This window comes from Hevea brasiliensis, chromosome 16 (genome assembly GCF_030052815.1).
Source record: "Hevea brasiliensis isolate MT/VB/25A 57/8 chromosome 16, ASM3005281v1, whole genome shotgun sequence".
NCBI lineage: Eukaryota > Viridiplantae > Streptophyta > Magnoliopsida > Malpighiales > Euphorbiaceae > Hevea > Hevea brasiliensis.
The window spans coordinates 58051394-58068237 of NC_079508.1; the positions used below are offsets into that span (position 1 = coordinate 58051394).

The 16844-nt window shown below is 33.3% G+C and overlaps 2 protein-coding genes across 3 annotated transcripts; both read left to right on the top strand.

Annotated features, from left to right (window-relative positions):
• The first annotated feature begins 1831 nt into the window (after nt 1-1831).
• On the top strand, nt 1832-7840 carry LOC110647077 (la-related protein 1C). Its single transcript, XM_021800746.2, has 6 exons — nt 1832-2749; nt 3154-3679; nt 3751-3898; nt 4020-4110; nt 6364-6435; nt 6692-7840. The coding sequence occupies exons 1-6, from the start codon at nt 2240-2242 to the stop codon at nt 6998-7000; spliced, it is 1656 nt and encodes a 551-aa protein (XP_021656438.2). The 5' UTR covers nt 1832-2239; the 3' UTR covers nt 7001-7840.
• Nucleotides 7841-12271: 4431 nt separating this feature from the next.
• On the top strand, nt 12272-13940 carry LOC110647085 (protein FD). 2 transcript variants are annotated; one of them, XM_058137393.1, is made up of 2 exons: nt 12272-13254; nt 13417-13940. In XM_058137393.1, exon 1 carries the CDS (start codon nt 12373-12375, stop codon nt 13060-13062), a length of 690 nt encoding a protein of 229 aa, XP_057993376.1. In that variant the 5' UTR covers nt 12272-12372; the 3' UTR covers nt 13063-13254; nt 13417-13940. The 2 variants fall into 2 exon arrangements, with proteins under 2 accessions (XP_057993376.1, XP_057993375.1); XM_058137392.1 differs by having other exon boundaries at nt 12272-13224.
• Nucleotides 13941-16844: the final 2904 nt, after the last annotated feature.

Sequence of the window (16844 nt, forward strand, 5' to 3'; positions counted from 1 at the left end):
ATTTAATTAAATATTTATATAAACGGGTTTGGATAACGGATACCTAACATATAAAACTCGAACCCGATCGGAATCCAAACTCAATTATATACTACACAAACTTGTCATATTAGGATTCGATCGGATCTGGTACTCACAAAAACCCGATCCATTGTCATCCCTAATTTATATATAGCATGTCATGTAAGACATTTGATATACATCAACCACTCTCTTCTCACTAAATATTTTCATTTCATCTAAATGCTCTTATATCTTTTTTTCGATTTGCACTATTTTTATATTATTTATTTTAAAAGTTATTAGTTATTGTTCTCAAAATTTATTTATTAAAATATATTTAATTAATATTTATTTAATTATTAATTTTTTTTATAAATTTCTTATTCAGTATTTCTAAAACTTTTGAATATTTTATTTTATTATAATTATATATCGAATGCAATGATAAGTAACATTTTGATTATCTATATTTTATTATCATTAATTTTCAACATAATTATTTTTAAATTTTCGTTAAATATCTATATTTTTATGCAAAAATTATCTCTTAACTATATTTTTATATAGAAGTAAAATTTGAAAGATAAATTACAAATATGACTGCATCGAAAATTTAGTTACAAATAAAGATGATTAAAAATAATTAAAGTTACAGTATTAAAATTATAATATATTTCATTTGAAAATGATATTTTAAAATTTTAATTTTTATGATATGTGTTTATTTTATATTATAAATTTATGTAAAGTGGTAATCATTTTTGTCAAAAAATTATTTTTTAAAAAATATATCAGATTAATAAAAGAATAACACTTAGATATAGTATTTTAAAAAAATAATATAATAGAATATTATTTTTAATAAATAATAATATTATACATATTTCATTATTATTAAAATTAAATAATTTAATTCATTATTAGTAATTTAATATTTTTTATTATATTAATAACAAAAAAATTATATTTATATATTTTAAAATAATATTATTTTCTCATTAATTTAATATATTTTTTATAATTTATAAAAAATTTACATAAATTATGAGATAAAATATAAAAATGCCATGAAATTTAAATTATTTTTTGAATAAAGTATTTTTATTACATTTTAAATGAAATAATCATTGAAGATACTATTAATATATGTATAAAAAAAATTAAATAGGTATTTTAATTAATTATATTATAAATTAATTAAAATTTTACTATTATAACATATACAAATTTATTCAAATTAAATTAAATAAAGGAGAATTTTTAATTTAAAGTTAATTTAATAATAATAATTTAATTTATTTAAAATATAATTAAAAATTAAAAATTATTTATATATAATATGAACATTGTGTTAGTAAACAATGATAAGGAAGAAATAAGAGGGAGAATTATGATAGTTTAAGTATAAAAAAAAAATTATGGAACTAAATAGTTAATAAAATTAAATCACATAGGCTATAAATATATTTTTTCAAAATATAGGACTAATTAATTAATTTCACTAAAATAAAAAAATTAAATAATTTATTAATTAATATTGACTAACAAAAAATATGACAGAAAAATTAAATAATATAATAAAAAGTTTTATAAAAATTAAATAATATATTTTTTAAAATATAAAAATTAAATAATTAATTTTATTAAAATATATAAACTAAATAATAATCCTATGTTAAAATGTTAAAAGAATAATTTGAAATATATCAATGGAAATATATTTTGAAATTATTTTTTAATTAAAAATAGAAAAATAAAAAGATTGAAAAATGTTATGTTACCCCATAAGTTGCAGGGATGATGTACATTATATAGGCAAGTTCTAACCCTAAATGGGTAAGATTGTAAAAATGAGGAAACTGCATACTTTCTCGTCCTGGAGAGAACAAACACTGTAGGGGTATTTGCGTAAATTAATGAAATCCAAGCATCCTCAGAATTCTAAGAGCTAAGCAAACCAACTTGTATCGGGAGAGGGAGAGCTAAGGAGAGAATAAAAGGGGAGGAGAGGGGCAGAAGCGCCGTTGCTCGATCTCTCTGAAGGCGATCGCATCATAATCACCCCTCGATTTTTTTTGGGAACTACCCTCACATTATCAAAATCAAAAACCCTAATTTGGCTGCTTCTATTTTTGGTTCCTCTCTTCCCCTGATCATTTTTATTCCGGTTTTGCCCCTCTCTCATTGATCATCAACAGCAGCTTGTCAGATTCACCAGAAACCCTAATTTTTCTCTATGGCTACGACAGCTAATGCCCTTAGTACCTCGATAGCATCAACGCCGACTAATCACTCACCTCGGCATCCCACCCCTGCGGCTGCCGTTGAGAATCATAATCGCCCTCATTCACGGCGCGGTAGTGGTGGTGGTTCAAGAGTGGTGTCCTCGCCGTGGACACAAATTGTTCGGGGGGAATCGGAGACGGTCACTGTGGCAGCCACTCATTCACCGTCGGCGAGAGAGCCGATGGTTGTGACTGATCAACCAGTGTTGGTTGCTTCATCATCCTCTTCTTTGATGACGACGGCGGAAGAAGAGATTTTGGATAACGGGAATGTTTCCAACAGCAATGCGGCTAAGAGGCCAGTCTGGAATAAGCCGTCGAATGGGGCTACGGAGGTTGGGCCGGTGATGGGAGCGGTTTCCTGGCCTGCTTTGTCTGAGTCAGCTAGGGCTTCAGGGAAGCCGTCTCAAGATTTATCCAAAGGTTTATCTGATGGTTCATCGTCTGTCCCAGTTCCACAGGTTTTTCTTAACCCGAATCTAATTTGGTTTCTTTTGACTTTAACTAGTTGTTTGGCTTATGTAATCTAAATTGGTCTATTTGGTACTTTTGGCTGCTGATGAAAACATTGGATTAGGTATTTGTGCATCTATGCCTAGTTATTTAGAAACGAAAATAACAATATACTCAAAATTTCTACCTCTTCCCTTTGATTTTAGTTTAGCGGAATAGCTGTACCTGTCAAACCATATCCGTAGACACTTCCCCCCATACATTCGACTTATTGCTTAGACGTTCAGTATAGATGAGTGGCTTTTTAATTTCGATGGGTAGAAGTTAAAGATAGAATTCCTTTTTCTCTGTATCTTGCCAAGGAATTTGCTCAATATGTTCTTGCATTTTTTCTGCTATTTATGTGCTACAGGGAACTGGAAGTGCATCTTCATCTTCACATAAACAAGTTAGCAATAATGCAAGCCCTAATTCAACTCCAAATCATACAATGTCAGCACGCCAGAGATCAATGAAGCGTAATGGTGCTAACACATCTTCCAATGGTGGCACCCCTCAACCACCAGGATCACAGCCCCAAACAGGGGAAGTTCATTTAAATAACCCTTCTCCTAGGGATCATTCACAAAGGAACTCACAATCCCGTGGTGCTAATGATCACCCACAACAGCAGCGCAATTCATTCAGGCGCAATGGCGGTCCACATTCACGTGGAGATGGTTCTCACCATCACAATTATGGGGGCAGACGTGATCAAGATCGTGCAAATCAAGACTGGAACACTCATCGAAACTTCAACAGCAGAGATAACCATATGCAGCCACATAGAGTTGTCCAAAGGTTTATTAGGCATCCACCACCTCCACCGCCACCACCTACTACTGCCCCATTTATTGGATCCCCAATGCGGGCCTTTAGCAGTCCCATTGGATTCCATGGTAAGCTGTATTATATTCAGCTTTCATTTTGCTTGTGTGGATCTGCTCTAACGTCCTTGTACATTTCACAGAATTTTATTATTTTGCTGGCCCACCTCCAGACACTCTCAGAGGCATGCCTTTTGTTGCAGCACCAATACCACCTCCTGCAATGTATTTTACTACTCCAGACCCTCAGTTGCATTCTAAGATAGTGAATCAGATAGATTATTATTTCAGGTATTTTTTTTTACTTTATGTTTTTGTCTGTAAGCTCCAGTATTTATTTGCTGTCAATGCACCTTATTTCAAGTTTATGGGGACTTTAACAGCAGTTGCAACTCATATTCGTTTATTGCAGTAATGACAATTTAATTAAAGATACATTCTTGCGGCAGAACATGGATGACCAGGGCTGGGTATCTATTAAATTAATAGCAGGCTTCAACAAAGTAAGTTTTTTTGGGTACTTGAGTGGTTTTTTGTTATTTGATATGGATGTAGTTTCTCTGTTCATGGCTTATTCATGTTTCTTATTGTTTAATATAATTACTGACTTAATCATGTGTGTATATACAATATATGCCATGCTTTATTATCTGATTCAGTTTCTGCTTGTCTTGTTCTTGTGTAATTTTCATGTCATGCATTAAAGTATCAGTGTGCTTTTGCTATTCCTTAAGATGCTCTTTAGGCTAGCTGTTTTGAAAATTCCAGCCTTTTAATTTTTTTGGGTGCTAATGCTGTTTACATTTTGTATTATCCTTTTCTTTTATCATAATTTTTCTTGCTGCATGTACATGTATGGGAGAAAGCTAATAATTTGGTTACCATTTATATTTTGTTTTTGGTCATTATTCTGTTTCCAATTCCCTGCAAAGAAGGTAGATCACTGAAGAGTGAAGAGTGGTGTTTCATCTGTTATGCTTGGATGATTGGCCCTATTTCTTTCACTTTGTTCATAAAAATGCTGTCATTGGAATATTATGTTTGTAGTGTGATTTATAGTGTCCTTATATCCTGGATTTTTGTATAAGTATGATAGTTAATGCAGTTGGAGACATCTCATAGAGAAATACCAAATGCATCTCAAATGAAAACCTTGTTAGAATTCATGAATTGAAAATGCTTGTTAACCATTCATGTACTTGCTACGCCATTTGGTTTATTGTTAATTTTATTATGTTGATTCAACATGTATGTATATGTGATATTGGCATGTGCACACATTTGCTTACAGAGTGGTGAAAAATTGCATGGGCAGTTGTGTTAAAAAGATGAAAAGAAAAATCTTTCATATGCTGCATTAGCTCTTGGATGGCGTGGTTGATAATGCCTTTGCTATGTAGGGTGTCTCTTTTGATTAATTTTTCCAAGTTACCAAGATTAGACTCAAACTCAATAGAACCAAACCAAAAGGTAAGGATTCAATGGAAAATGATTTGGAGAGCTCAACAGAAAAAATGTGTAATGTTCAGAGGCAGTGGAGGCAAATAAATACCGTTGCTTTTCTCCATAATGTGATTTCTTTTCTTCTTGCTGTATGTGCAAGTGTCAGAGAAAACTGCTAGGTTGTTTAGTGTTTACATGATTTGGTTTGAAATTGAAATTGATATTATTCTATTATTATTCTGTTCCGAATGTTTCATTTTTGGGTTAATTTATTGAAGATTCAGATAGAAGTATGTAGACCTGGCCAAGGGCTGGTTCAGAACTGAAACCGGATTGGAACAGGTCAAACCCATCTTTGACTCAAACCGTAAATGAACCGAATCGTTCAGGGCCAAACCACCTTTTTTTTTCATTTAAAATTTCAACAAAAAAATCTGAAAAAAACTGGACTATTTGATTTGGACCAGATCGAACTGGAACCTTGTGGGGCTCACAGTTTGTTCCGGGCCTGTTCGAACCGGAACCTGTCTGGTGGCCGTGTCTAGCAGTATCCTGTGAAAGCAGAATTTTCACATGTATGCTACTTATATGTTACTTGCTGTGGGGTTGGGAGGGCTCCCCTTAAGCTATATGTGTCTGCCCCTGCCTTTGGTTCTCTAGAATACCATGTCAATTTACGCTATTTGGATCATGATTTGTGATGGTTTCATATTGTATGGTATGGTTATTCTAAGTTTTAGTAGATTGTTCCTAAAAAAATCATAATTTGGATTGTAAAATGATGGTTTCTTAACCATCATCTTACCATAGCTTTTCAAACCACTAATTTGGTGGCTTGGGATGGTTTAGAATTTTTGTATTTCCATTTTATCTTTGCATGATTCATTTTCTCATGGAAATATTATATATTTATAGGATATATTTAGTGGTTAATTAAAAAAATGTCTTTAATTATTATTATTATGATAATATTATTTATAAATTAATATTTTATTTAGATAAATATTTTTAAATCTTTTATATATTTAAAACAGTTACAAAGGGTATTTTTAGTAATCTTTATTTTATCATACCATACTATTAAGCAAACAAGAAAAGGTTATCAAACCGTCATACACCATACCATACATGTTAGTAATAAAAACAATACAATATGATATGATATATTAATAAATCACGATAAACTTAATCCAAACAGGGGTTTAACGTTTTAGGTTGGCTTTGCAAGTCTTAGCGCTTTGACTTTTGCTAGTGCATTATTTTTTCAAGTGATTAATGCAAAGATAAACACCTTGCTGTGGCTTGTGTTTCAGGTTTCACATTTGACTGACAATATCCAGTTTATATTGGAGGCTATAAAAAGTTCATCTGTTGTTGAAGTACAGGTATTGTTTCCTGCCCTTTTTTGAGGTCTATTGTTGTTGAAGTTCACTATTTGGGAATGGTGGTTTGGTTGAAAAATTATACATGCAACACGCAGAGTGATCAGAATAACAATCATAGAAAAAGAGGGAAAACTACCATATAAGGAATTTTATGTGATTTGGCAATGTATGTCCATGGAGAGCCGCCTGTGATCTTTTGCTGTCCTAGTATTGCCTGTATCTTCTGTATTTTAAAATTGTTTCAACTGTATTTTAGGGCGACAAAGTAAGGAGGCGAAACGATTGGATGAGATGGATAATGCCACCTTCTATTCAGTTTCCAAGTGTTTCAGGTCCTCCGTCACTTAGGAGGTCCAGTCATGACATGCTGGCAGCCCATGTCCAAAGTATTTCATTGGAGGAGAATGCTGCTAGCCACAGCAGTGGAAGGAGTCCAGCAGATGTGCATAATGAAGCATTTATCGGCAGATCTTCATCTGGGGAATTGAATAGCCAGTCGCTTGTATCTACTACTGAAGGAACAGGTCAAGTCAGTGTACGGGGAGGTTCAGATTCATCTACTTGAGCAAGAAATTTGAGCAAGTAAAACGTGTGCTGTGGCACATTCTACTGGAACTTCTTGGTAGAAGGTGGGGAGTGACGGCTTTGATTGCAGTGGTGGATGTCTCGTCTTTTCTTGGTGGTAGTGGTCTTGCCTTGGCGCGATGAAACACAGTTTCTCGTGGGGCAATTAGAAAGACAAGTAGAAGGAAAGCAAAAGAAAACTTTTTAGACAGACGAAAAACTGAAAGAGATAAAAAAAATATATTATATAAAAAAAAGACAGAAATGAAAAACATTTATAACTAGAGCTAGTAGCATGAGTTTACTGGGATGTATCTATGGTTTTTGTTGAGGGGGGGATGGGGGGTATTGTGTTTTTTTATCCCATAAATGTTTGTGGTGGCCTATTTGGTGTTATTAATGGGGGAATTTTGGTTTTGCATCCCCGTGTTGCCCGCCAGCTGGGTTTTAAAAATCTCTGGGATCAGATCATCTCCGATTAGAGGAGGTAAATATATCATTTCTGAGAGATGGAACAAAAGAATATAGTTCGTATCGAGTCTTCGTGCTGTGAGGAGAGAGTGGCTTTTATGGGATGCTGCGGCTTATGCTATGATCTGGCTGTTTAGGTTTCTCGTAACACATTATATTTATAATTGCATTTATATGTATACCTTCTTCATACCTTTTGAAGATTTCACTGCATAAAATGGTCCTCTCAGTGAAACCATGGCAACATCTAGTTTCAGGGCTGGATGTGTTTGACGTTATATTTGTGTTAAATTTAAGACTTAGATTGTGGAATTTGGCCATATCCGAATGATTTTATTATGTTTATTAATTCATATCGGTGTCTGGATGATTTGCTTTGCCTGATGTTTTTAGTTTTGTATGTTGTTTTCTTTTTTAACGATTAAAGAGAGTATTTTTCATGTGAAGATATTACAAACTGTACTTGGCCAATAATAAAGCTAACTGTGGAGGTGGGAAAAGAACCCATCCTGGTAAGGCTACCTCAAAGAGCTTATTAGTTACTCAAGGAAATTAAGATATTTTTAAAGAAAAAAATTATTTTTAACTTTTTAAATTTTAATAAACTTATTAAAATATAAGAATATTTACATTTTAAAAAATAATTTTATAAAAAAATATTATATAAAAATTATTTTCTCAAAGCCTTAGTAAACCTTGTTCTTCTTGCATTAAAAAAGTATGAAAAAATCAATCACATTAAACCTGATTAATGATCTTGTACAATTTCTTTGACAATAATCCTTTGCATTGTTATACATGCGAACATGAGAAAATTTAAGCACAAATTTATTTAATTATGGTTGCATCCACGTCTGGCAGCTGGCAAAGCTAGTGGGCGTGTGCTTATATGAGATTTCCATGCTATAAATTTCTAAATAAGGAGAGGTTTGAAAGCCACTTGTAAAGGTCACGCAATAATTCTATTTAGGCATTCCTTGTTTCCCCGTTTTGTGGGATGCACAAACACTGGAAAAGAAATAGTGAAACGGTTAACGTGGAATTTGTTGGTAGAACGCTGAACTTGACTTCCAACTCCCTAAAACCATACCAAGAAAAGGAAAACGCATCATCGTGTGCTTTGCTGGTTTCCAGGATTTTCATTTCCTTCCTCTACTGTCATTGTCGTCCTGATCTCCACTGTTTATGATAATAAAATAATAATAATGCTAATTGACCCACCACTGCATCATCTCTACCCCTTAATCGCCTTGGACTGCGTGCTCCATTCTTCTGTCCAATGGCTATTAGCTACTGCTTTGCAATTCTGTGCTATCCAACTTGTCATGGACTTGAAAGGAACAAGCATCGCCAGCAAAAAAGGCCTACAAAGGACGCTAGAATCTCATCAATCTCTCGTTCAAATTTAATAATAATATTATTATTATTGTTTATTACTTCCCAGATCTTTATATATGGTCTCCTCCTCCCCCACCCTTCTCTTATATGGAATAAGAAAGGTATCCTCTATATTGTGCCATTTCATAGGAAGTTCTATCTTTGGTTCTTTCCATTCCATAAATCCGACTTTCCCTTTTGTATTTGGTCATGCATAAAATGGTTAGCGTTTGAAGATGCAAATGTAGATCATGACTGGAAAGGACAAAAAGGGTTATATCTTATAGTAGCAGCCAGTAGTGCATGTGGGTTCCACTTCTAAGCATAGGGCCAGGGTTCTTTGATTAGTCATTAAAGAGGGGTAGGTGTCAGTACAGGGTTTTGTTTGAGGTACTCATGGGCAGGGGAACGGGCAGGGATGACGTGGACACAGTAGGTGACAAAACAAATGAAAAAGGATGTATGGTGCTGGTGGTTGCCGGGTTAGGGTTTTTACAATGAAAGGCGGTGGAGCTTTGGGATAGTGTAATGCATTATGAGCTGACATCTGTCTACTTAAAAAAGTAGGAATACGGAGACGCTCTCAGCTCAGCCCTGACTGATATTTCAATGCTCTTTTTCCTCTCTATTGGCGTAAAGTATTTTAGGGTTCGCTTTCAAACATGAACGGTAATAGTTGGAGACGTCCTAAGATCCAACGGATCAATGAACCTGTTCAGCAGTGAAGTGAAATGAAATGAAACGAAACAGATTTTTTTTTCCCTTTATTTTCGCTCCATGATGGTCCTCCACTGAACAACTATTCACTTGCCAACTTTAACATGAACTTCATAGTACAATAATTTTGTAATTTACAATACAATTCAAACCCATAGATTTTTTTTAAAAAAAATCTTTTAAATGTATTGATTTATTCAATTTAAAGTAATATGACTTTATCTGTAAATATATTATAAACTTTATTTCTGGGGATGCATTTGATATAAGCAATAGAGCTTTTAAAATTATTAGCTGTTCATGGCATGTAAAAAAAAAAAATTATTATAGGTGCATAATCTTGGAATCCATGTCCAGTGGAAACCATGAACCAGCAAAGCAGGCGAGGATTTTAGGACAAGATAATAGTCTTTAGTCAAAGGATAATGATGGAACTGGTCTGGACTTGTTTTAAAAAGTTGGAAACAAAGGAGAAGATAGTGCCTGCCTTAGTGCCTATGGTTTGAGAATAGGTAGACTCCTCTACACTTGTTTGGGAAGTCGGAAAATTAAGAAAAGAAAATAACTTAACCAGTGAAAAAATAGAAGAAGAAAACAAACTTTTGTTTATCTAGAAAAAGCTTCAGGAAAATAATTTCAAATGTTCTTCTCTGTTTTCTATAGCCATATTTGAATTTGAATATCTCTAATTTGGAGGGTTAATGGGAGAAAAATTTTTTACTACTCATTTTCTTCTTCTCAATTATTAATGTTTTAGTTGATGCAGAGTATTAAATCCTAGATGTGCTAGAGCAAGATTGTCCAAATAAAATTTTCCTCAAAAAATTGGATTTTTGTTTTAAATTATATCGAAAAACAAAGATAGAAATTTTTTTTCTTTTTATCAAAGATTGGTGGAGTTTGTGAGAGAACAGATCTTGGAAGAAAATGATTCCAGAGAGAAAAGAAGGGGATGGTTTCTCCAAGAAAAATTTAAGGTAATGGTCCGAGAGAGAAGATCCCTTTAGTGGCATATTATCCCACGAACAAAAACAAGTGCTCAATTCTCAATCACAGAATTTAAAGGAATCTTTCAGAAAAATTGACCTTGATGTGTTCTTTTGCGGAGGCATACCCTTATTCCTATAGCTCTCTACCACTGCTATCCTCCAATTTTTTTTTTCGGGGAAAGTATTATTCAGGATTTAATTACACACCAATATATATATATTTATTAATTTTTTTCTTTGATGTCGCCCCAGAGGAAAATTACTTTCAGATTCAGAGAGTTCAGTTTCAGAGAAATAATGGCGCGGCGGTATGCGATCATCAAACAGGTGGACCCTTGCCATTTCCCTTCGCCTTTAAACTTGTCCAATCATCGCACAAAATCTTTTTTTTTTTTTTTAACACTTTTCTATTTTCCAAGGGTGTGGGAAATTCTTGGAAAGGAAACACAAACGCACACTTTGGCCATCCAAGTTTCAAGCTTTTTCAGTTTTGCATGCTTTCTCCTCATGGATTGGAAGCTGAAATCCTTCGTGTTCATGTTATTACACATCTTCATCTTTTCATATCTAGCACTATTTCAAAAAAAACAAAAAATCTCACGTCCAGTTTAAATAGTTTTAAAATATTGGCTTTGTATTTTTTTCTTTATACTCATAAGATAAATACTCAATTAGTTGAATGGAAGTTATACTCCTTTTTGTATTGATCACATTGAATGCCAATGGCCCTGAACAATATTAGAAATTTAAGGTAAAAATGACAACATCAACAACATGTACTAGGAAAACTTCTATAACGTCTTCTTTTTTCTATTGCAGTGAATTTTAGTTATTATTCGTATATTTATTTTCTTGTCATATCTATGGAAGATATAGTACAAGTTTAGATAAGTCTATTTAAACACTAATCTTTAAAAATTTTTAAAGTGAATTAATTGGATAAGAAAAATATGAAATTTGTATAGAAGGGGCTACTGTTTTCCTTTGACGTTTTATGCGGACCAAATCTCACTTAACCACATTACTCTCTCCAACACTACTGTTGCTTCTTCATCATCACCTTTCCCCTCTGCGCACGTGTGCCAAATGCCAAAACAATTTTTTTTTTAATTTCATTTCCATTTTACCCATTAATTGTTATAATTTATAGAAAAATTAGTTAATTTTCTTATACATTTCTTAAAATTTGTCTGTAAATAATTTCCCTCTATTTTAATTGAAAAATGATTACTTAAACAAGTTAAAATGTTCAAATATATCATATTCATTTCATGATGCAACAAAACGTTTCTATAACTCAATTTATCATTGCCAATTATCCATAAAAGATGGCAAATCCGTAGGCTGAGGGCAGGGGTCTTAGAGTTATCACATTTGAATTTTAGGAATTTTATTTTATTAATTAAATATTTTATAAAGTTGAAATATATTTATCTTTAACATTATAATGGAGCATGCCATAATTTTCTGTATTAAAGATATAAAATTATCCGTGGTTTCTCGTTTACGAACTAAAGTTTACAGGTTCAATTTTTTTTTTCCTTTTACAACACCTAATTTAGATGAAGTGAAGCGAGAAAGATTATTACGTAGTAGATGTTGAGAGTTGTTGTTCCTACCTTCTTGAATCGTGATACGTTGTGCAAAGGAGAGAGGAACGACTCCCCTCCCAATGTATTTCTTCTTCGCATCAATTCTATGCCCCACTCGCCCTCCCGCTTTCAGGCAACTAGTCAAGAGTCACAGTCAAATCAACCAGCCTCAAAGTAAAAGCCTTAAAAAGAGTTCAATCTTATTCCAAAGATTACACTTCTCTGTTATGTATCTCCAAATGTTGTCATCCACAGCTGGTGAAGACACTGCTCACAACACCATAACTAATACTCTGAATAGAGTGTCTTCGTCATCCTCAAAATCTTCCTCTACATCTTCCTCTCCTTCACCTTTTTCGCCTTCCGATCTTCACCACCAGACCCACAAGGCTAAAACCATGGAAGAGGTCTGGAAAGACATCAATCTTGCTTCGCTTCATGATCACCCTTCTGGCGATCAAGACTTCTCTGTCACTCCGAGACTCCATAATCCTTATCACAACAACTTTATTCTTCAAGACTTCTTTGCAAGACCCTTTAGCAAAGATCCACCGACGAGATTAGTTTCTGCTCATGGTGATTCTGCTTTATGTGGCTCTTCAATGCCGCCTCCTGCCACTGTTCTCAGCTTAAACTCAGGCCCTGGGTTCGATTTTCTTGATAACTCTGATCCACTTAGGCCTACCTCGCATTTGCCTAGCCATCCTGTTTCAAATATTTCCTCTTTTAATAGTACTTTTGAGGCGTTGGATTCATCTTTGGGCATGCCTTGTTTTGGTAAGAAAAGGGTTCAAGAATCTGATAACAGTTCCTGTGATCGCCGACATAAGCGTATGATCAAGAACCGAGAATCAGCAGCTCGATCGAGAGCTAGAAAACAGGAAATTAGCTTCTTCTTTTTATTTGTCCTCTTATAATAAGGGCAATTTACTAACTTAGTTTTCTTGTATAGTTTTCTTCAAGGGATGACTTTGTTTACTGGGATTTCATATTTCTTGCAGGCTTATACTAATGAGTTAGAGCTCGCAGTACAACATCTAAAGGAAGAAAATGCAAGGCTCAAGAGACAGCAAGGGGAGGTAAGTCAGGCAGATAATAAAAGAAAATAGGTATCACAAATTCTCTCGTTTGCTTTAGAGATTAATTTGCAGGGTTCTAGTATTAATTAAGCAAAAAAAAAAAAATCTATCAAATTTTTTACACCCACTTAGAAGAGAATTTAATTGGTTTATGCATAACTGATGTCGTGTTTTTATTTTATTTTTGGGCAGTTATACTTGGCTGCAACCGCTCTACTTCCCAAAAAGCACACACTCCATCGAACGTCAACGGCTCCATTTTGAGTAGTATTACTGCTTTGATTTACCCAATTTGTCTCCATTAGCTTAGCACAGTTTCCTTCCTTTGGGGAGAGAGAGAGAGAGAGAGAGAGATGTAGGGAAAGATATATTTATGGGATTTTGTTTATGAATGTTTTTGTAATGAAGGGGATGGATGGATGCAAGTGTAGCAAAAATTTCCTGTTTTAAAGAGTAGATGGTTTGTGAAAGAAAAGGAAAGTGTGTCATTGCATCATCCATCCCTAACAGGCAGGAACATTTGTGTTGGGTCTTTGGTTGCCTTTTGTATCTTTCTTTGATTGTCATGCCAATTTCTAAGAGGTAAAGGAAATGGGTTTTTTTTGGGGAGGGGCAAAATTGGGTAGAAAATTAAAAAGAGACCAATTCTAGCTCCACGAATTTGCACAGTAAAGTAAAGATGGGACATTTTGTTCTTGTAAACTGACCAAATGAACTACTTCCTTATCTCCTCTATCTTTTTAGTTTATTATCAAAGGTCACTGTCACCTTTTTTCTATTCCTTTATTATTGCTCACCCATTTGATGGCGTCATCTTCTTGATGGGGTTTCTCAGATTTCTAGTTTCTTGCTTCCAAATGATTCAAAAGTTGCAGAAGATAACGTCGTCCTTGATTCTATCAGTCTCACCGCAATATTTATTGCTTGTTTATAGTGGCTGTTATGCTCATTGGCCATTGGTATGCTCTGATGTGATCGTGCCAAGCTACTCTACATCTACGTCACATTAACTTTTGGATCAAAGTGATTTTTTTTTTTTTATATATAAAAGTGAAATTTATTAATTCAAATTGAATATTTATATTAAAATTCACATAAAATATATTTTACTTGCAAATTTTTTTTTTCTCTTTTATCAAACACTGGTTTGAAAGCCGATTTCTTGGTGTTACTCGAAGAATTAGCTTTAGTGATGCAATCAAGGGAAGAATCGAGCTGGATGGATCTGCTAATCAAATACCTTGGCAAGGATGAGCTTCCCGTCGATAAAAACATAGCCATAAGGATCGCTGCAAAAGTTGTTAACTACCAGCACAAGGATGGGATCTTTTATAGGTGAGGGAAGACTTGGACCAAAATGAAGCAGCTTATATCATCAGAGATGTTACATCATCAAGGCATATGTGGGATGAAGGGGTAGTAGCTATCTTTGTCAATAAGATTGTTGGCAGGGTTATTTTTTGGCCTACCGTGAAAGAAGTGCAAGATTTTGTTAAGAGATTCGATGATTGGTTTGGCCAAGGAATTAACACTTCTGCGATGGAATAGATCGTGATTTCGAGCCCTTGGCCCTTTTCTCAATGGGGTGTTGATATACGGAGACCTTTCCCAAAAACGACAGGGCAATGAGGGTTTGTTGTAGTTGTCGTCGAATACTTTTAAGTGGCTGGAGGCCCTTGCATTGCCCAAGACCACGGTCAGCAAAATGATCGATTTCGTGTAGGGTAATATAGAAGTTCGCTATAGAATTCCCATGAGTTGCCTTTAAAAAAAAAGCTACCCCAAGAGAAATGGTATTCGCTATAGTGAATAATAAATAAAATTAAATAAAGTTTTTATAATTGCTTTTGTAGTCTGCAAAATTTATTAATTATTTATTATTATTGATTTAAAAAAATTACTCCAGTACAAGTGTGGTAAACTCTAACAAATAAGTGAATATACAGTACAAATCAAAATTAACCAAATTAAACCGTTAAAAATCAAATTAATTGAAATCAATAATTTTACAAGCTGAACTGAGCAACAAGGGAAACCAAACTAGATTGAATTGCACTAATTTAATTCGGCTCTGCTTGATTTAATTAGTTTCTCATTCCACAATTTCATATTCATAATAACTAGCATCACAAACACAAATATCAACTATATAGATTTAATTTATTCTCAAATTTCTAAATTCAAGAACAAGTAATTTCAATGAATAACAACTATACATATTTATTTTTGCAATTTCACAGGACAATCAAAATACAAATTGAATCAAAATAAAAAAAAAATACAAATTTAATACCAAATTCCAATAAATAAATCCTAAAAATAACAATTAAAAATTCAAATCAACAAACCCAAACATACTCAAAAAAATTCATTGAAGCGCATAGATTCGATATTCAAATTTCACTTTAATAATCAAATAGAACTGAAAAATTGAAAATATTTAAAATTTAAAATTGAATCGAATCATTTAAATTAAAAATTGTGCAAAATAAGATTAGTTCGATTTGATTTTTTTTGGCTTAGATCAAATATTGTATATATAGTCCTATAAATAGGGGAGGTCTCATTATGAGTCCCGCCAAGAGCTGCACAGTATTTATTATTATTATTATTATTATTATTATTATTAGTCGTAGGTTGAATGGAATTAGCAATTAGATTTAGGTTATGCAAAAGAGAAGTTTGTTTTTGTTAGAGATGAATTTATTATCGATTAAAGGACTTCATATTTATTTATTCATTTTAATGTAATTAATTTAATTGAAACTTCAACTAAAAGGGAATTTCAACTGTCACAGAATTAAAATTTAATGGTGGACTTTATATTTATTTTTCTCAAATTTTCAATTTATGTGTATTGAATGGTATTTCAGCTAACAATCATATGGGTAGAATCTGCCATTTTTAAAGAAAATAAGTGCGAGGAAGCTCTTTCGGAGTGATTGCTGTCGCATAGAAGATTTCCTTTACTTCTAATTATGCTTTGCTATATTATTCTCCCCAACAAGAAAATAAATATATATGTATAAACTCGGAGTATAGGACCATTTTTCCTCCTTGGCTGTCACATTGCAACTAATACAAATTTTACTAATCACCGTTAGTGTAGGAGTGTGTGACAAGTGATGCTAGAAGCTCTCCATGTAATGCTCAGGTGGAGGATGTTCTGCATACATTATGGGATTGTCCCTTTGCCCATACTGTCTGGCCAGGCGTTTGAGCATTTTTTAGGCTTTTATTCTTGCTTATTTTCTTATTTATATTGTGTGGTTGTGTAAATCTTAAATTTATGTGCTTGTTTTAATAGAATTGTTACACTCTTTACTCTCATTTTCACTTGTGATAAACCCCCTTTTTTTTTTTTCTAAATAAATTTCGCATAAGTGAGGCGTAGACATTATTTGGATTTTGCCTCCTTTGTATTAAAAGTAATTGTATACATGGTTAGTATATTTTCTTAACCATCCTTCTTTGGTTTTCTTAGGGTTTCCATTATTAAGATTATTTTCTTAACCATCCTACTTTGGTTTTCTTAGGGTTTCCATTATTAAGATAAGGAGCTGCTCTAGCAGATGAGAGAGTTTTTAATTTGGAGTTGAAAGGTCTTTTGTGTGATATGT